Source organism: Halictus rubicundus, chromosome 15 (genome assembly GCF_050948215.1).
Source record: "Halictus rubicundus isolate RS-2024b chromosome 15, iyHalRubi1_principal, whole genome shotgun sequence".
NCBI classification, from domain to species: domain Eukaryota; kingdom Metazoa; phylum Arthropoda; class Insecta; order Hymenoptera; family Halictidae; genus Halictus; species Halictus rubicundus.
Genome location: NC_135163.1, coordinates 1,450,420 through 1,470,119, shown reverse-complemented (window position 1 = coordinate 1,470,119; position 19,700 = coordinate 1,450,420). Strand labels below are relative to the sequence as shown.

The 19,700-nt window shown below is 33.6% G+C and overlaps 5 protein-coding genes and 1 long non-coding RNA gene across 8 annotated transcripts; 2 read left to right on the top strand and 4 right to left on the bottom strand.

The window, feature by feature from the left end:
* Window positions 1-2,658: 2,658 nt before the first annotated feature.
* Window positions 2,659-5,116, bottom strand: LOC143361882 (protein Loquacious-like). 2 transcript variants are annotated; one of them, XM_076801589.1, is made up of 3 exons: window positions 5,062-5,080; window positions 4,574-4,992; window positions 2,659-3,902 (listed from the first exon to the last, which is right to left on the bottom strand). In XM_076801589.1, the coding sequence occupies exons 2-3, from the start codon at window positions 4,943-4,945 to the stop codon at window positions 3,234-3,236; spliced, it is 1,041 nt and encodes a 346-aa protein (XP_076657704.1). In that variant the 5' UTR covers window positions 4,946-4,992; window positions 5,062-5,080; the 3' UTR covers window positions 2,659-3,233. The 2 variants fall into 2 exon arrangements, with proteins under 2 accessions (XP_076657704.1, XP_076657703.1); XM_076801588.1 differs by having other exon boundaries at window positions 4,574-5,116.
* A 930-nt stretch (window positions 5,117-6,046) lies between these two features.
* Window positions 6,047-9,401, top strand: Exo70 (exocyst complex component 7). Its single transcript, XM_076801211.1, has 7 exons — window positions 6,047-6,392; window positions 6,565-6,801; window positions 6,987-7,525; window positions 7,591-8,142; window positions 8,219-8,453; window positions 8,539-8,808; window positions 9,087-9,401. The coding sequence occupies exons 2-7, from the start codon at window positions 6,570-6,572 to the stop codon at window positions 9,356-9,358; spliced, it is 2,100 nt and encodes a 699-aa protein (XP_076657326.1). The 5' UTR covers window positions 6,047-6,392; window positions 6,565-6,569; the 3' UTR covers window positions 9,359-9,401.
* A 1,039-nt stretch (window positions 9,402-10,440) lies between these two features.
* Rac1 (ras-related protein Rac1) lies at window positions 10,441-12,666 on the bottom strand. Its single transcript, XM_076801216.1, has 4 exons — window positions 12,551-12,666; window positions 12,195-12,288; window positions 11,342-11,729; window positions 10,441-10,769 (listed from the first exon to the last, which is right to left on the bottom strand). The coding sequence occupies exons 2-4, from the start codon at window positions 12,227-12,229 to the stop codon at window positions 10,614-10,616; spliced, it is 579 nt and encodes a 192-aa protein (XP_076657331.1). The 5' UTR covers window positions 12,230-12,288; window positions 12,551-12,666; the 3' UTR covers window positions 10,441-10,613.
* LOC143361643 (uncharacterized) lies at window positions 12,618-17,980 on the top strand. Its single transcript, XR_013083498.1, has 4 exons — window positions 12,618-12,737; window positions 12,928-13,140; window positions 13,251-13,445; window positions 17,852-17,980. It is a non-coding gene; the product is annotated as an uncharacterized LOC143361643 (long non-coding RNA).
* On the bottom strand, window positions 15,413-16,472 carry LOC143361641 (THAP domain-containing protein 6-like). Its single transcript, XM_076801215.1, is given in 4 exon segments — window positions 15,413-15,728; window positions 15,730-15,867; window positions 15,869-16,145; window positions 16,148-16,472. Coding segments are annotated over 4 exon segments (594 nt in total). The 5' UTR covers window positions 16,242-16,472; the 3' UTR covers window positions 15,413-15,643.
* LOC143361640 (E3 ubiquitin-protein ligase MARCHF8) lies at window positions 16,773-19,685 on the bottom strand. 2 transcript variants are annotated; one of them, XM_076801212.1, is made up of 6 exons: window positions 19,224-19,685; window positions 18,434-18,722; window positions 18,246-18,337; window positions 17,829-18,009; window positions 17,438-17,703; window positions 16,773-17,324 (listed from the first exon to the last, which is right to left on the bottom strand). In XM_076801212.1, the coding sequence occupies exons 2-6, from the start codon at window positions 18,548-18,550 to the stop codon at window positions 17,099-17,101; spliced, it is 882 nt and encodes a 293-aa protein (XP_076657327.1). In that variant the 5' UTR covers window positions 18,551-18,722; window positions 19,224-19,685; the 3' UTR covers window positions 16,773-17,098. The 2 variants fall into 2 exon arrangements, with proteins under 2 accessions (XP_076657327.1, XP_076657329.1); XM_076801214.1 differs by having other exon boundaries at window positions 19,592-19,654.
* Window positions 19,686-19,700: the final 15 nt, after the last annotated feature.

The following is a 19,700-nucleotide window of genomic DNA, read 5'->3' as shown; positions in this document are numbered from 1 at the left end:
AGAAACGCTCTGTATTTTGGAATTCAAGTAATTGTAGACACTTGTATGATTCTGTTATATATACTACTTTGACAAAATTAGAAAATAAAAATTATGTGGCGTGTGTAATACCGTACAAAGCAGTTTCAGATGAATGATAATGTGTTCAGGAACTGTTACGGCAATATGTAAGATCACCCTGTCGATGAAGTATCGAATGCGGTTTATGACACGAGCGACTGTAATCCACCTCTTTTGAGGAGTTTCGTGCACACTGCATGTTTAGCCTTCCTTTAATTAGGTTTGGAGGCAGGTCTCTGGAAGTTGTGGATGCATTCGCTTGTACGGTCTGGCTTGCGACTCAATAGCGATTGTTAGCGTACCATAAAACTCCAGATGGGACACAGAACACAGGTAGGTGTTCTGGGCGCTAAGTCACAAACGCACTAAAGTACTGCATTGTGGAAACTATTTTGTTTTTTCAATGATCGTCGCAAAAAATTGTTCTTCCTTGAATATGGATGGTACTATGGTATCGAGTTGTAAATTAATGTTAAACAGAGCTGCAATGCAGCCCATAAAAAATTAGTAGAACGGTGAAATAAAGAGTAAACTAGAATGTTTTCGACTAAAATTATTTAAAAATAGTTCTAATATGTTTTTAAAGTCATCTAGTAAAAATCTTATGGTGCTGAGGTGGAAAAAATATTTATTCATGAAAGAACATTTTTTTCAATTAATAATAACAGTAGCTAAATATATGAAAAAATTTAAGATAGTGTTGATGACAATAGCTCATTATTAAATTAATTTTCAGGGTGGTCGCTTTTAAACTTCGATATGAAATCTGTATTTGTTCGAATTTTTCCGGGTTTTCCATTTTTTACAACTAGAGTTTGCAACTACAAAATTGGAAAGAAATAAAATACGTATCATTACAATTAATATTATTCTTAATTTATATTAATTAGAGATTTTGTACCCAAGATTTACATGTTAGTTACATATTTCATATACAACAATTAAGCTGTACGTTCTAATCCTGGTTAAAAAAATAATGTGCGTTCAGTTTTATGCTAAAAGACGACACGGTCATGTTCCAGGAAAGACGACACGGTTCTGTTCCAGGAAAGACGACACGGTTCTGTGTCATGCTAAAAGACGACACGGTTCTGTTCCAGGAAAGACGACACGGTTCTGTGCCATGCTAATGCGGCGATGTCACGAAAGTGGGAACGCCGAAACCCCGGGCGTGAGCACTCTCCTATCCTCTCTGATGTATACAATATATAAAACCAAGAAGTTAGCCGCGTCGTCTTAGTGACGACGATACAACGAAGACCATCCGGCGCGATGTCTCGATATCGTAACATATCGATACTCGTAACACTATATTTGACAAAGTGACGAAGTTTCTGTCAAACTCAAAGAACTTTCGATAGAAATGAGGTAGAGCTATGATTTTTTTTTAGAAGTTAAAATATTGCAAAATAAGGGAAAAATAGAGAGACTATGGTACAAACATGTTTTAACTTTGAAAATAAACTTGGAATATTTAACTGAAATTGTGATTTATCCAATGCCATGCACGGTTAGATTTTTCTTGACTTTCTGCACATCTTTTCTCGTAGACTTTATCACGCTGACTTCAAATCCGATCAAAAAATTTGTCTGTCACCTCAGGATTTTGGAAAAAATCGATTTATGCGAAAAGAAACTAATGAAATCACAATTTTCCCGTTGCAATGATTTCATAACCCTCTAGTTATTTTGATTCAGAGGCCAAAATGTGAATTTCGCGAGGCGTTCGAAACATGCGTGGCGTCACGAGACGCTCATGCTCCTACAGGCCTCTCTGGCGGACAACATGCTGCCGAATATTGCTAATCATTTCTCGATGATGGAAAAGTAGGACTGCTGAGGAACTTTCCCGCCTAGATTGAACTTCTAGCTCTTTTCACTATGGAAAAGTCCCGTCTCTGCATTATTGGGAAATATTTCCAGGCATCCCGGACCCTTGCGATCCGCGTAGGCACACGTACACGCCGACCAGGCGGTGTGTGAGTGTGCCGCGGCACGGCTATTCGAATGAAGCTACGACAGCGCCATCCACGCTGTCGCGCCGCGCATGCTCCTATAGGCCTCTGTTTTACCGATACAGTAACTGCTGACGATGAGAGAGATCGGGAACAGAGTACAGCGCTCGTAACGAAAAATGCCGGAACTATATTTTGATAAAATGTCCAATTTTCCTCAATGATGCAATGTTTGTGGGTTCCCGCAATCATTTGATTAATACGTAAGCATACAACGTGATTGGCGTTGCATTGAGATCCTATATGTTCCCGCTAGGCGGGAAAGGTCCTACGAACTCCATACGAGCTCTAAATCTCTCGATATTTACGATAATGTCACTCGACAACACACGAAATCAGCATGCTGCTGATATTGCAAATTACGGCAAAAAACGCAAAAGTAGGACTTCTGAGGACCTTTGTCGCCTAGATTGAACCTTTATCTAACGCTTTTGACTACAAAACAGTATTATCTTTGCATTATTAAGAAATGAGAGCGGGACTCCCGTACCCTTGCAAACTCGTGTACGATGTGCGGAACTAGGGAGGGGATGCGCGCCGGGGCCACCTGGTTACGAATAGTAAGCGTAAATTTAATTAAAAATTTCTTTATATTTAATTGTACAAGACATATACATTACTCTGTTACAAAATAGTATAAATAGTAAATAAATACATGAAAACTTAGCCTAAATAATGGAAAAATAAAAAATTAAAAAAACTATATACCAGAGAGGAAATGAGAGTGCTCACGAGAGTACGCCCTTTCTTTTCTATCGGTTGCCTGTAGAAATGCACCTTTCTGTCTGCCTTCCTTTCTTTTATATTTCTTCTTTTTTCTCCTTCCTTTTTGTTTCTCGCGTTTTCCTTTTTGTTTCTCGGGTTTTCCTTTTTTTTTACACCGCTTGCCATTAGTCATTCTTTTTCAGAGTTTTATACAAGTCGTACCTTCTTACGTTTCAAGACAGCTATGTTCACGATATTTAGTTTTGAACCAATCTTACTGACAATGAGAATTCAAATTTGATTACATCATTCATTCAATTATTGCATAGAAAACTTATTACATTTTATAGTAACGTTTTCTCCCTTAACATTCCGCGATTCTGTTTACTCTTCTGGAATACACGAAAAAAAAGGAGAGATTAATTATTTATCAAAATGTATTATAAAAATACCTCAAATGCTGAACACCATTATATATCCAATTAGTTTATTCAAGGCTTTCCTCTCTGCCAGCACAAAAGTTTTATCTATACCAAATTGAACCACAAAAGGGACAGTTGTTAACTTGACTCCAACTATACATCGATCATATTTTTGCGATCTAATATTCATCATTTTTATGGATGCGTTCAAACTGTCTTCAATAATGGCTTTTATTTCGGTTACGTTTCTTGTGCAATATTCCCCCTTTCGATACAGACTCTTCAAATAATGCATTTGCATTTTGAAAGTATGTTTAAACATGTTAGCTAATATAATATGATACTCCTTCATCCTTATATGTTTTACGGATTTAATAGGTTTATTCTTTAATTTGGTGTAAACGTCTTCAATTTCTTGACCATTTGTACTACTGGGTAAATCCAACTTTAGATTCATAAATTCCTCTGTTATTTCACTTGTTTCGTCAATATCTGTGCTGTTGCAGTTTGTATTGACTTCTAAATGTTGCAAGATTTCTTTGGCTGCATTTTGTTTGGCAGCTTTCTTTGTAGTTGCAGACGCTTGTTTGCTCACAGAGCCAATAGTACAACTCATTGTAAATGTGAGATTATGAGATTCTCCAGTGATGGAAACAACATCAAAACAGGGATCGGGCATTCTATTTTTGACACAGTATTCCTGTAAAGTTATATTCGTGTAAAGAAAATGTATTTCTTTAATTTATTATTTGGTGGTATATCTTCAAGTGACAATGGAGTAGAGAACGTTCCAGACGGTAGATAGAGAGAGAGAGAGAGAGAGAGAGAGAGAGAGAGAGAGAGAGAGAGAGAGAGAGATAGAGATAGGAAAGACAGATGGAAAGTTTTGTAAAGTCATGGGGGAAAACAGTAAAAGGTTGTGTCAAAACGTTAACCTAAGTAATAAAGAATCGTTGGTAAAAGGGAATTGTCACTTGGAGAATAATCTTTAATTGTCGTTTCTCCTTTTCAGGTAAACCAAATTAAAATCTCCTTTTCAGAGCAACGTACCAACTTTTACCAATGATTCTTTATTACTGAGGTTAATGTTTCGACACAACCTTTTACTGATTTTCCCCCATGACTCTACAAAACATTTCATCTGTCTTTTCTCTCTCTCTCTCTCTCTTTCTCTCTCTCTCTCTCTATCTCTCTCTCCCTCTCTATCTACCGCCTGGAACATTCTCTACTCCACTGTCACTATGTACATAGAAAATATACCGCCAAATAATAAATTAAAGAAATACATTTTCTTTACATTCATAGTAAATATAACTAATATCTGTTAGCAATGACATTGATAATGTCAATGACATTTCAAAATGTGCTTACCATTAAAGATCCCACGTAATTTGTAAATATATCTTCTGAACATGTGGGTAAAGAACTTGAAGAAGAATCTGATAAATTTATAGAACTTTGTAAGTTATGTCCTAAGGCCTTTTGCTCTGTTGGAAGCTTCAACGCTGAAAAATTCGAGAAATTTAACGAAGCCAACAACTCTATCATTGCCTTTGCTGCATTCTGTTTAGCCTCTTTCTTAGTAGTTCCAGAGCCTTTCGCCGTATACTTATCACAAGTAACACAAATAACAAATTCGGTTGTTTGAGGTCCAATTGAAAAAGAAACTTCTGTGTACACAGGTAGAGAGCTGCCACCTTTCACAAGGCCTTCTTGTAAGGTTGATACAGGTGTTTTAAACATTTTCTTAGACTCGGAAAAGCAAATAACGTCCTAAATATTTCAAGAAACTAGAAAGAAAAATAACTACTGAAAAGTAAACTATTATCCGGTTCTATTCTAAAATCAGTTGATATTACAGAAGTGCTGGGAGTGGTTGGAAACCCCTGAAAACCCCTGAAACACCCTGAAACAGTGGTGAGATCCAATGGTCATCCAACTTTTTTTGCGCATGTGCGCCCAAAACAATAACGTATCTATTTTATGAGGAAAAGGTAGTGGGGCAGTGATATTGGCGGGAAAGCACCGGAATAATTAAAAATCAAATCATAACAATTTTTAAAAATTTTGCAGGGTGATCAAGGTACCCTATTTTATTCAGAATTTTACTTTACTGCGACTAAAATTTAGTGTGTGTTTATCATTACTGTACCAATAGCAAGTTGCGCACACTAATACTTATTTCCTGACGTAATGAATGAGCCATCGTCGCGGATTACTACCAGCTAGGACTATATGATGAATGAAACAAAAGAATGTTGTTTCCTTTTAATTCCATTACGCCTATTACGCGAGTGCATCGAAGGAGACGTAATGTAATAATAATAATAACGTAACGTCTCCAGCTGAGAATATTTTGGTCCCAGATCGAATTCTTTCTACTACATCAGTCTTCTTTCCTGTGCAATTACAATTACAACAGTGTAATAACATAATAATAAGAAATTAAATTAGTTGAATATTAGCCAAAAGTAAGAACGTAGTTTAAATTTAATTAAAAAAAATACGACATTGATATCACTAATTTCATTTGACAATTTAATTGCTACCTATACAATCTACTTCTGTTATTGCTTTTCATTTGCAGCATATATATTCTATACATATGCTAATTTAATTATTTGGGATTGAAGAAAGATTGAACAACAATATTTATAATAAGTAGTTTTGAACATTTGTTAAGGATAATTAAGTTTAAAAAACAAAAAGAATTATTTAAAAATACAAAATATATTTCAGTATATATATACGGTAGGAGCCCCGTGGACGTGAGACAAAAAAATATATTGGGTGATTGGTCTACTCCTATACCTCGTCTGTGATAATATCCTCTCTGATACTATATATGTATATATTTGATAACAATACAGGATTGTACATAAAGCCACGGAAGATTCTTATAGAGAATGCTCTGTGCGTTCTTCGAGCACAATTTATTTTGTGCATGCGCCTTGGAAATTGGTTCTTGAAAAACAGCGAAGTTTCACATCTATTTATTTAGTCAAGTAATCTGTCTACAAGTAACCTTAAAATTATGTATTGTAAAATTACGTAAAAATATCAAGTGTCAAATTTATGTTCTCTTATAAATGAATGACACCATTTAACATGACGTGTAAATATTTGTGGTATAAGATCCATTTCGGTTCATTTTAATCATACATTTAAAGAATTCCAAAATTATTGCCACGTAAGTTATCACTTTTGACAAGATATGTGTGTGCGTGTTTGTGTTTATACTTACAGTATAATCAGATATATTTATTTTTTTGACATTTGAAGAAGCTAATAAAATATTCATTAGTTTTTCGTTTATTTATGTATTTGAGGAGTTTGGATGTCCGACATTGAACTGTTTGTAGATAAAATGATGCATATTACAAAAGCTGACACATCTGAACGAAGATTTGAAATACAATGCAAATTAGAAACAGAAATTGCTTCCTTGGAAGCTTTGAAGGAAGCAGAAGAACGAAGTAGGAAATTAACTAACAGTGTTGTCGGAATACTTTCTTCTTTAGAACAACGTCTTGCAACATTACGGCGTACTATACTTCCTGTTTATAATGAAACAGGAAATCTACAAGCACAACAGCAAAGTACGTATTTTGCAAAAATGCATTGTCCATTAGTATTTGCTTGGTCATTATTGTTTATGAGAAATGCTTTCTTCAAATAAAACTACGTTAATTTTATATTTCAGTATAAAATTTCTAATTCAAGATTAAAATTCAGATTAAAAAAAGATTAAAATTAATTGCATATTTATATGTTTTTTTTCCAGACATAGAAAGAACTTTAAATGCTTTAGATCATGCGATTGGATATTATGGGGTTTGTCAGGAAGTAGAAGGAGCAGTTCAAGCAGGTCCAGGAGGATCCGGAGGCTTAGACAGCTTTTTGGAAGCAATGAATCGTCTATTTAATGCACAACGTTACTTTCAGAAAAATAATCCAAGTTCAGTAGAATTAGAAAATGTAACTAGTTTATTCGTTGTTGGATTAGATGCTTTATATGCAGAATTCCATGATATTTTAACCAGGCAAAGTAAACCAATATTACCAATCGTTCTTTTGGACTTAATTGGCTCTGATGAAGACACTAGTGGCGAAGATGCTCCTCAATCTCTTTGTCAATTACCAGAAAGTATTTTAGGTGATTTACTTAAAATTGCTGGTTGGCTTGAGGAAAGAGGACATCGTAAACATGTAAAAATTTATGCATCTGTACGTTCCGCAATTGTTTTAAGATCTTTGCAATTGTTAAAAGAACATCAGAGGAGTGCTAGTGGTGGTAGTACACATGCAGGAAGTCCTTTACCAGTAAGTACTTTGTAATATCGTATAGTGAATTTGTTATGGATTAATAATTGTATTATATTTAACAGAAAGCTAAATTTGGCAACAGACATTCAATAAGTGGCCAAGAGGCTAGTGGAAGAAGAGCCTCTAAAAGATTACAGCATGCTATAGAAAAGAAAGCTAGCAGAATGTTATTGAAAGCTTCTCAGACTACCGGTTTAGGATTATCCTTGACTACATCCAGAAAACCACCACCACAATTGTCTGCGCACTCTGTAGAGGATACAGCACCAGACGAACAAGAAATGGAGAACTATTTATTATTAACAGTTGGACTTCACAAATTGATGCAGGCTGAACGATCACTGGTTGCCAAGATTTTGCCGATTACTTTGCAGGCCCAAGTTTTAGAAGCTACTGTGCGTGAAGCCATGGATCTAGTAGCTCATGATGGAGAAAGTATAGCAACTCGTGCTAAGAGGTGCATTGTACGACGTGATTTTTCAGCAGTACTGGTCATTTTCCCAATTTTAAAACATCTTGGTGAACTAAAACCGGATTTGGAAAGGACTGTTGAGGGTTGTGACTATGCCCTTCGGTCTAAATTTACTTCTGTGCTTAATACTCTGAATGTAACTGTAAGTTACATGTACACAAATTAAATTTATAGATGCACTTTTTACTAAGATATTACAGCATGTACATTTTTTGTAGGGAGCAAAAGCGCTAGAAGATTTTGCAGAAAGCGTTCGAAATGAGTCGAACTCAGTTTTACCTAAAGACGGAACCGTAGCAGAAAATACAAGTAATGTGTTAGTATTTTTAGAGCAACTAGCAGAATATGCAGATACTGCGGGAGTTGTTCTAAGACGTAGCACTGATATGGAGGGCACAATTTCCGTAAAACAATCGGAAAACATGTACAGAATCGTTTTAGGAACGTACATTAGTTAGTATTGTTCTATATCTTTTTAAAAATTCATAAACAATATTATTTGAAGTATTTTAACATAATCCATTTTTGGTTATTTTAGAAAAAGTATTAGCACAATTAAATTTGGCGCTTGTAAGTAAAAGTGATACTTGTTACTCGGACGTTGCGCTGCGTGCTCTCTTCCGTTTAAATAATCATAATCATGTTGTAAATGCTTTACGTCGCAGTTCTTTAATGGAACTACTCTTATTAGCAGAACCTAACGCAGAACATACATATAATGATCTTTTGTTACGTGATAAAAGTAATTACGTTTCAACTACATTTTCAAAAGCACGCACTTACCTCGAACAGCCCACTGACGAACCAGGTTTGTTCTTCTAAATACTATCATATTTTATAATTGAAAATAAAAGACTACTTTTTATTGTTTGTTTATTTTTACATATAAAATTGCATGTCTGTGGCAAATTATTTTTAAAACATTTTAAATGTCGTACTGGTAATGTTGAAAATATATAAATTTCGTAAAACATACAAATCGTGTAACATAATTACGGTAATTAGTATAATACGCGTAAATTGTATAATGTCTGAGGCGGAGTTGGTAAGAACACAAATTCATAAACGTTATTATCATATTCACAGAACCAGGAGCAAAAACGTTGAAAGAAAAATTCTTAGGATTCACCAGGGAATTAGAGGAAGTTGCGAAGTGTCAACGCTCATATTCTGTACCTGATGCTCGACTACGAGAAGAGTTACGGAAAGAACTTCAGCAAGCTATAGTCCCCCTTTACACCGTTTTCCATAACAAATACCGCGGAATATCGTTTTCGAAGAACCCAACTAAATATATAAAATATACTCCTGAACAAATTTCCGCAATGATTTATACATTCTTTGACACGACGGCATAATGAATAACTAGAAAATTTTAATAAACACCCATTTAATAAAGCATATTTAGTTACATTATTTATGATATTTTTTATGGACTGAATCCCCGTTCCCCGGATAGATTGCACAGGTCAGTGGATCTGCGACGATTGAAATAGATCTCGGTCCAGCCCCACTTTATATATATTTATAATATATATATAAAAAACAAGTAACGTTCGATTTAGATTCAGCAGCTTATACATGTAAAATGATAGTAATAGGAATACAGTTTGAACTTTTACCATTTATGTACAATTACTTGCTATAGAATAATTCCTTCTTTCGTCTTTCTCTCTTGGCTTTTACGTGCACTCTTCCAAACATACACTCACGCATACGAAATTTCCCCACCTCTGATATTAAATTTTTGTAATTTGTCTCTTTTGCCATGTTGTGCGTATCAATTACAACAACATGAAAACGCAGTGAAGAGGCAGAGAATTAGAATCGCACTTGTATTGCTCACCTCTAAAACTTAGATGACTATCTATCTTTTACCATGGTATGTATATAGTAATATCAACCAATTTAGTTAAAGGTAGAAGTCATTTTATGTGATTTGCAACTGTATATTTACCACGAAAGATACAGATTTTTATATAGCTAATTGACTCCGTATGGAATTATTAGCTGGAAAGACCAACTTATCAGAGAGAAATGCTTGTTATGGAAAAAATAACATAAGTAAGAGATAAACAAATTATTGTTTACATAAGTGCAATATTTTAATACTTTGTATGTTAATATTTACGCTATATTAATCTCTTCCTATACTAAAGCTTTTAAAAATGGATAAACATTTTTTTATCTAAAATATACAATGCAAAATTGCATAAAATGGTTTACCTCTTCGATTAAATTGATTAGTATCCTGTGTGCACACAAACGCACATACATAGTAATGTTTGTTTCCTTATGTTTCATATGTAATAACTAATATTAATAACACACTCTAATATACTGTACATTATCAGTTCAGTTTTCATTTGGCTTCCTTTCTCTGTTCAGAACATTTAGCTATGTCCAAAACACTTAAATTGCGTATATTTTCTCCTTTACGTTTTTCATACGCATTATACAAATTTATTTGTGCGCTTTTATGGCAGATGCTTGTAGAGGGATGGACCATACAGCATTTTCCTTCATCAGAGTTAGATGTCCTGCTGCAATCGAGTCCGATCGGAGGAGAAGTAGTGCATTTATACGTGCTCCGCCGTCGTCGGACATTTAATATTATAGGAGGAAACATCTGCGTTTTGGTTTCATTTGGAGAACCGGGCACAGTACAGCGCGGATTGCTTCATCGAATACTGTTTTCAATCCTTTCTGAGTCAGAGCCGAACACTCTAAATACTTCACTGCTCCAATCTCTTTTGCCATTGTCAAACCCTAATAATAATTTTAAACAAAATCATTACTTACAATTTTCGATATTCGAAAGTAGTACATCTATTAATCTGGTACAGGGAGTTATGTATACAATTTGTACTCCAATGTATTATTGGAGTATACAAATTATACTGGAATATATTATTGGAGTATACGTGCTATACTCCAATAACAATCAATACAAAACAACATTAGACGACAATGTTTTTTTCGCAACAAGAAAATCTCTATCCCTCCTTCTTCTTTTGAAGTTATCTATTCAATACCAGTTAGTGCCAGAACAAGAGGGTATTTCATATTCTATCCTTTAACAACGAATTGCATAAGGTTTTAAAAAATCATAATATTGAACAAATGAGAACTGACAAGATAAAGATATAGTTTAGTAGATTAGTAAAATATTTGATTTTGGTATTGGTTCTCCGTTATACTGACTATGGTAAATATTTTTCATACTGTAAAGATTTTTTTATACATTAATCGGTAATTAAAGATTTTAGAAAAACAGTTTGATTATAAAACCCTGATTAGAAATATAATTAATAGTAAGTAATTGATAAAATAATACATGCCTGGGGATATGTAATTGGCGCCAATTTCTTGTCTTTTAATCGTTCGATTGTTTCCTTATCTTCGCGCAAATCTAATTTAGTCCCTACTAAAATAATCGGAGTAGCTGGACAGTGATGACGCACTTCTGGATACCATTTAGCACGTACATTTTCAAAACTGGCAGGGTTGACCAAAGAAAAACAAATCAAAAAGACATCTGTCTGAGGGTACGACAATGGTCTTAGTCTGTCATAATCTTCTTGGCCTGCTGTGTCCCATAAACCAAGATTGATCGGTTTGCCATCCACCATAACATTTGCAGAATAATTGTCAAACACAGTCGGGATATACTCCCCAGGGAAGGCATTGGTAGTATAGCTTATGAGAAGGCATGTTTTACCTACGGCTCTGTAGAAATCAACCAATTAAAGAAAATTAAACTGACCATATGAATCCATAATAACATTATCTTTATTGGAAGAAGGTTAATTTCAGGTTAAACGGAAATCGAAAATTTTCAATTTATTCAGCAAAGTTGATAATACAGTGGAAACTACGAGTAAACTTGAACATGGAAGAAAAGGAGGAAGGGGAGAAAACAGATAACGAAAATGGAAGAAAAAGATCGAAGAAATGAATTATTTACGACTAAATGATAATTAAAAAAAAACTATAAATTTTCCTATTTGATGTTGCAAAATTAACAGAGAAATTGATAAAAATGCATTCAAAAGAATAACGGGTGTGGTGCCTGCTTTGAAATAGTTCTTGATTAGGAAAAACCAATCGTCAGATCTTTAGATCGTAGTATGGATCGAGAATAGGAAAAGATAAACAATTGACAAACATTATAATAAATTCGAAAATACTCACCCGTCGCCTACGACAACGCACTTAATGGCCTGCATCCTGAAGGTTGGGAACCGTTCACAAGTAGAAATATCCACGTAAATTCACAGGAAGGGGGCTAGTTCGATTCGACAGAGCACGAAAGATTAAGAGAGACAGAGAAGGGCTTGAAGTGTCGTGAAACAGAGAGAGAGAGAAAGGAGGAGAGAACGCACAGGGATGGGTACAAGAGAGACAGATAAATGGTGTCAAACGTAAGGTAGAAGAAGATCATAGAACGAAAGGAAAGATAGATGGGAGAGATCGAGAGGAAGAAAAAGCAAATAGCAAGAAAGAAATTAAGTACGTGAAAGTGTAAAATCCAAAGCCTTAACGAATACTTCTTATAATTTTTCCGTGTTTTGTAGTGGGAAGCGCAGTAGGAGGTCTCTGCTTGAATGCAGCACTCCTGACCTCGATTTGTGGCCTCAATTATGATCATAGGTCTTTATTTATCCTGAAAGAATGAAAATGGTGTTTTTACGAACACGAAGAATTTCAGCACGCCTTATATAATGCTCCAACTTTGTTAGTATTTAGAAATATTACTTCAAAAATGAATTATTCATGAAAAACTTTGTAGCGATGGGTAGAAAAATATATACGTAATTACGTTCGAAGCACAATCAATGCAGATTGTTGTATTGGATTTGAGAGAGATTTTTGTGGATGCGCATTAATAATATTCGAGTATACCTATTTTTATGTCTGATCACAGCCGACTCTAGTAAGTACCAGTAAGTACTAGCCGTGCTGAACAACGTGCAACAACGTGGCAACACCGCTTGTGGACGGATCGGGAGTCCTATTTTCAATAATGTGAGTCTTGTATTTGCGATTATAATCTACGCTTTTTCTCATACAAAATTATGTTAAAATACACAATTCTTTATTAATTATGTATAACCAATATATAAATATTATAGCTATGGTAAGTAGAAGTGATATTAAAATATAGTAATATTTATAAATGTGGTATACATTTTGTGGACTCCCGGAATAGTTTGGTGTTGTGATACATAATATTTGAAATATTTACAGTGGTTTTAGGAAAACATAAGTATGGAGCAAAGTAACATCATCTTTGATGCAATGCAACATTTGAAGATGAATGGAGGGATATATAAGTTAATAGAATCCTGAAAGAGACAAAATTATTGATACGCAATCAAAGAGGTTATGTGAATAAGTTGGAAGAGGTTGGATAATTAGTTACTGAAGAGAAGAGAAGTGCAGGTAATTATAAAATCGTCTTAAAAGATAATTTTGTAATTGTTGTAAATTTCCTCACTACACTAGGGATATTACTACAGCGTGTTACCTTTTTTATCATAATGAGTGGTTAGCCAATAGCCATGTCATCCCAATTTATAAAATAAAATTAGTTTTTTGAAAAAGAACATGATAAAAATAAAAAAAAGATTTCCATTTCCATTCACAGCCTTCAGCCACAGATTTAAGATCCGTCAAACTTGTCACGTTTTTGCTATGTATTGTGCTTCAAGTTTTTGGCTTTATTTCGCAGAGAATCAAGACAAAATATAGCTGAATTTGTAGCTGGAGATATTTTCTAGCTCGCGCTACTCTCGATTTTATCCAGAAAACTCATCCAATGGCATAAAAATGCTTGAATTTCATGGCATGCACATAGTTAATTTTTGGCCTACTTCTATCGCTTATATTACCAAATATCTGCATAATCTCGTCAGCTCATGACCAGTGCGCGCTAGATTGAACCTTCCTCTTTCCAATGAGCCCTTTCCCAGTGAAAAATATTCTCATATAAGGACGAAAAGTTGTCCGTAACGTGGTCACTCTACCTTATCGCGAATCTACGGAGTCTTGGCTCATTCGAAAGAGGAAGGTTATATTATATTATACAGGGTGTTCTTGATAATTTGTACCAGCGTTTTTTTTTTTGTAAAAGGTAAACATTAGGAAAAAACCGAAGAGGAGGTATTTGTAGTATATTTTACTAGTAATATGATAACGTATCTCAATTTTTTGTATTTTTAATATTTTTCTAGAAACAAAGGTGACCTTCATTTTCTTAAATGCAATACTACATATTTGTTTACGTCAAATGAAAATGGACATTGAGACGAGTTCAACCATGTAGTATACTATGGTCTTCAGGGTCATACAAGGGTAGAAAGAAAAGAAATAGATTTAACATTTCGTAGTATTGTACTTACTAGTATGTTATAGTGATAAGAGTACATCTCATGTTCAATGTGACTTCCATTAGTAAGAATGAATTTCTGAGTTCTGCTGACTACATTCCTGGTAGTTTCTGCCAATGTTGCACTAGATATGGATACACAGGCTTCTTTTATCTTAGTTTGCAAGTCGTTCAAATTTCTCGGTTGTGTAGTGTAAACACAAAAAAAATCTAGTGGTGACAAATTGGAGGATCTTGCAGGCCATTTTATAGGTCCGTATGTTCCGATTCATTTAATGTTAAACATATTATGCAAAAAATGATTTACCGATCCACAATTATGAGGAGGAGCCCCGTCTTGTTGGAAGTACATGTCTTGTGCAAGAAACAATGGCAGTGATTACCAGTAATTTTGAAATTCACAATTTAGAAAGTGTAAATACTTATTTCCATTTAGAATTCCAGTGTAAAAATATGGACCTAGTAAAATGTTATCAATAATTCCACACCAAGCATTTGTTTTGAATTGTACTTGGAAATTTGTCTGTTTTTTTAATTTCGGATTCTCGGGCATCCAAAAGTGAGCATCATGTCGATTACACATGATGTTATTATCAAAACTGGATTCATATGTCCATAATATTTTTCCATAAAAATTGGAATCGTTCATGTTATTTGTTAGAAAAAGTTATTTGTTATTTGTTTGAAAGGTTTGTAATCGTACAATTGTAGAATTTTATGTGTTGATGCAATTGAAATACATTACATAGTCTGGCCACTTTTCTTATCGAAGTAGATGGATCTTCCTGAAAACAATGTCCATTTTCAAATAACGTAAACAAATATGTAGTATTCCATTTAAAAAAATGAAGGTCTCCTTTGTTTATAGAAAAATATTAAAATTACAAAAAATTGAGACACGCTATCATATTGCTAGTAAAATATACAATTAAAATATATACAACTATCTCCTCTTCGGTTTTTTCTAATGTTTACCTTTTACGAAAAAAAATGCTGGTACAAATTATCGCAAACACCCTACATAACGAGAAGGCCATAAAAATGGTGCATATCTATTTTTTTAATTTTGTATTTGTCTTACCTGGTCTATTATTATTTCAAGATTTTTAGTATAAGCAAATTCAGCTGATTTTACAATAATATATACCTTAGTAAGTTCTTCTAGACACTTCTCAAGATGTTTTTCAATAAGATATACATCAGTGTTAGAAGGTGTAGGAGATCATTTCATATCTAGTTTTTGGTCAATAGTTCATACCCACTTTAAATCATGAAATAATAATTCATTACCTTCTTGAAAAACTTGTAATTTTATTTCATCACTAATCACAATCTTGAAGTACCAAGAAATCAGAATTTGTTATTTTAATACTCCAACAGTTTGAAATTACAAGCTTTTCCTCATAATTGTTTATAAAATGTAAGAAATCACTAATTAAATCAAAATCAATAAATTCTCTAACTAAAATTTCATTTTTGAGTCATTTTTTCCCTGCACTCTACAGGATCTTTCCTCTGTGGTAGCACATTGTTTGCAAGATAAGATGGTGAATTGGAAAAAATGGAAGGTATTGCATCTTCCTTAAGTCTTGGACATTTTGACAAAACATTCTCTAATACACTGTTAGGAGATAGAATACCCTGATACCTTTGGATATCAGTTTTTGCAAAATGTAAACTACAAACTGCAGAATATTTTGTTTGTGTCCAATTTTTGCGGGGAATAGCAGCCATCCATTTTTTCCGCAATTGTCATCTTTGGGAAATAAAAATATACAAATATAATTATTTTCTTTCAGAATACTATCACAATTTCCCTTACAATTGGGAACACAACAACGCCGTGGCATTATTAACTAATAAATATAGTATGAAACTTGTGAAAAGAACTATGTAAAACAAATTTTCCAAAAACTCTGTATGTATATAATAAATATAATTTTGTAAAAATTTATGTATGATATTAAAATGTTATTAATACTAAATTGAAAGAACAATAGATTCTATTAAATAAATGTGCTACACACAAAGACAAAGACATTATTGCACTTATCTACTAACAAGAACTACACATTGATGTATAAACATTTGAAAACTAAGCGGGAAACTGAGAGTCTGGTAGGGTGGGTTGGGTTAGGTATAATGATATATGTATCACAGCGGACTCTCGCGGTGTTGGCATTTTTATCTTCAGCATGGCTAGTATTAGAGTATGCTGTGGTATTGTCTTTCAATAAAAGTAAAAATTACAGTGAAAAAATTAGTAAATTTTCTTTTATGGAAATATTTATCGGAAAAGTGATGATGAATTTTAAATGCCAACAGGAAGTGAGCTCTCAAACGGGAACTAAAGAATTTCAAATAATTACACTAATATTAGTGGATATATTGTTTAAATATGGTAAAGTTTATTTAATAACATCACAGATACAATAATTATGTACACAAATGTCTGAGAAAGTGTTAGCTTGATGACTGAACACTTTCAGCTATCCCATTGTCAATGTAAGCACTGAAGTACTAAGTTTCAGATTAAGGTGCTCCGTAAGGGCGGACATTTGAGAGTTTCGAAATAGAAACTTCGATTTTTCGAAATTGTATATTCGTCCAGAATTAGGGCACATTCTAGACATATGCTGACGCTTGTATTACAATTTCGCTAATTATCGATACACAATTAGCAGTCATCCATATTACCTCAACCATGTTACATATTGTCTTCCAGTGATGACAATTTATCGAATACGTAAAGTTTCATATGAGTTTCGTGCCTCTGTGGAGTCGTGTCAGAATCTGGTTTTACCATCTGCGAGGCACATGCAGGATCTATATTACAGGGTAATATGGTATGACCAAGCTCCTTTAGAGGCAAAGAGTCTGTAGGTGAAGGAGGAAGCACCACTTTTTCAGGAGCATTTTGAATGAATATTTCCCTAGAAAATATTATCCGTTAGTATTGATAAAGAATATTAGATAAAAATATCAAATAAAAAATTATAACTATGATATTGTATTTCACTAAGGTTGTACCACCGTATTCATTTACCTGTTAAATGCTCGCCATTTTCTATATAGTATAATGTATGATTTACATTGAATAAACATAAAAACTAAAACGCCTGTAGAACCAATTACAAGAACTATCAATTTAGTCCAAAAAGACCAGTCTACGTATCCACGTAAGGCTTCTTCCACAGATCGTTCGACAAGTACATATAAAGACCAAGCCACACAAAGTGTAGCCACGGTATGGAAAACAACTGCAAACCATAATTTACGAACTTCTAACGATGACATTTCTAGTTTCTCCCACTGAAAAAGGAATAATTAATGTTATATATTGTTTTCTTTTATTGTAGAATAAATGAGGGCATAATTCTTTATTTCAATAGTCAAAACGGAAGATTATCAAAAACTTATGAGTAAAAAACTAATACCTCACAAAATGGTTTTGTTTTAGAATGCATAATAAATGTGAATTTGCATAATTCACAAGCACGTGTATCAGAAGCTTTTATCCATTCTTGAAGGCAAGTTTGATGTACATAACGTAAACTACCACTGCAGTAACATGGTGCTAACAGAGGAGCACCTTCTTCACCTTCGCAGTGACATATTCTATAATGCAAAAAAGAAAGTTATGTATACAAATATTATATGTACCAACAAATATTGAAAGTTTTGTCTCAATTATACTGAAAAAATACTGAAATTTCATAAATATATTTACATATGTAAAAATATGTGATATTAGTATAAAATAGAACTAGTACAGTAATATGTTTTAACCAATAAAAGAAAGCACTCTTCATTACAAAAAGAGAAATATTCTTCATCTGAAAAGCATTACGTACCTACAAATATCATGATTGCTGGAGGACAACGTGCTCACAGATGAGTGACAATGATCTGGTATGACTGTAACTACTGTTGCATATGTTGATTCCTGTTAAACCATTGCTCCATTAAATATATTTCTTTTGAATAGTTTTTCTTTATTAGAAGATGAAAATAGTATAGAATCAAAAATTTATTTGTTTACCCTTGGAGTCCATTCTGGTAAGTTTTCATCAGCTGCAGGACTATTATTATTGGAAGGACCAAGTGACAGAGGTGGTTGCCAATCAGGCGGATTAACATTGATCTGATGAACCGGCATCACTCTCTGACCTCAGCAAAGATGCGATCAATGATAAACGTTAGGGAAACACATCCTGATGGGTGTTTGATAATTTGTTCTCATTGATATCATGATTAAGCACATATCAATAGTTAATTATATATAGAGATCTTTCACCATCATATTTAACATTCACTGAGCATCTAATAACCTGCAATTGTATTAAATTATACAAAGTATTATATGTAAACTATGCTACCTTAACGATAATGATTTAAAACATGATGTTATCACAATTTTTTCCATATATAACAGTAAAAAAAGAAAATAGAATACAGTCAAGAAATGATGAATAAACCAAGATAAATAACATAAATATTTATTGACAAAGCATGCCTGTTCACAATAATGAGATTCGTAATATAAAACAATAAACAAGTTTTCCATTGATATTAATCAAGGATCGACACCAATATATAATACAAACAAGTAAAATCGCATACAAAATTACAAAAAATGTGTTAAATAAATCAGTTGTTCAATCAATTTGTATAAAGTTCAAAAAACAATCAGTGTAATACAACATTCGAAAATTAACAAATAATTGTGGGTAGCGTTGCGATCTGTAGAATTCTGCTAAAATCACTGCATATAAACTGAACACACGGAAAAGCTTTAACAAAAATAAAACATAAGCTCTGGCGTCACATACATCTTTTCATTTCCATGTAAAATTGCAGTTAGATGCAATAACAGTTTTTTGCTTGGTCACGACGATTAAGCCAAGATATATGCAAATTACATAGTCCGATTTCGATTCGGCCAAGTTTCATAAACCGAATTTCCAGTAGTTCTATCTCGATCAAGTTTCATCTAACACAAGTCAAGCGAGCTCGAACGATTTTGACACTTCGTCTCGAGTCAATGACACAATATAGAAAACTCGAATTCACTGCAGTAAATTAATTAACTGGCACTATCTGACGTTCGAAGAATTTACGAATTGGCTCTGATTTATCATCGTTCACGTTTTAAACGCGCGCTATTGACCGCATTACCATTCAAAATTATTACGCGTACCGACTTCATTGCAAAGCACAGTCCTTTTTTCATAACAGACTGTGTATCTCATTTCTGTGATACGCCGCCATAACGTAAAATGTAGGCGTGGCGTGCGCACAAATTCAAC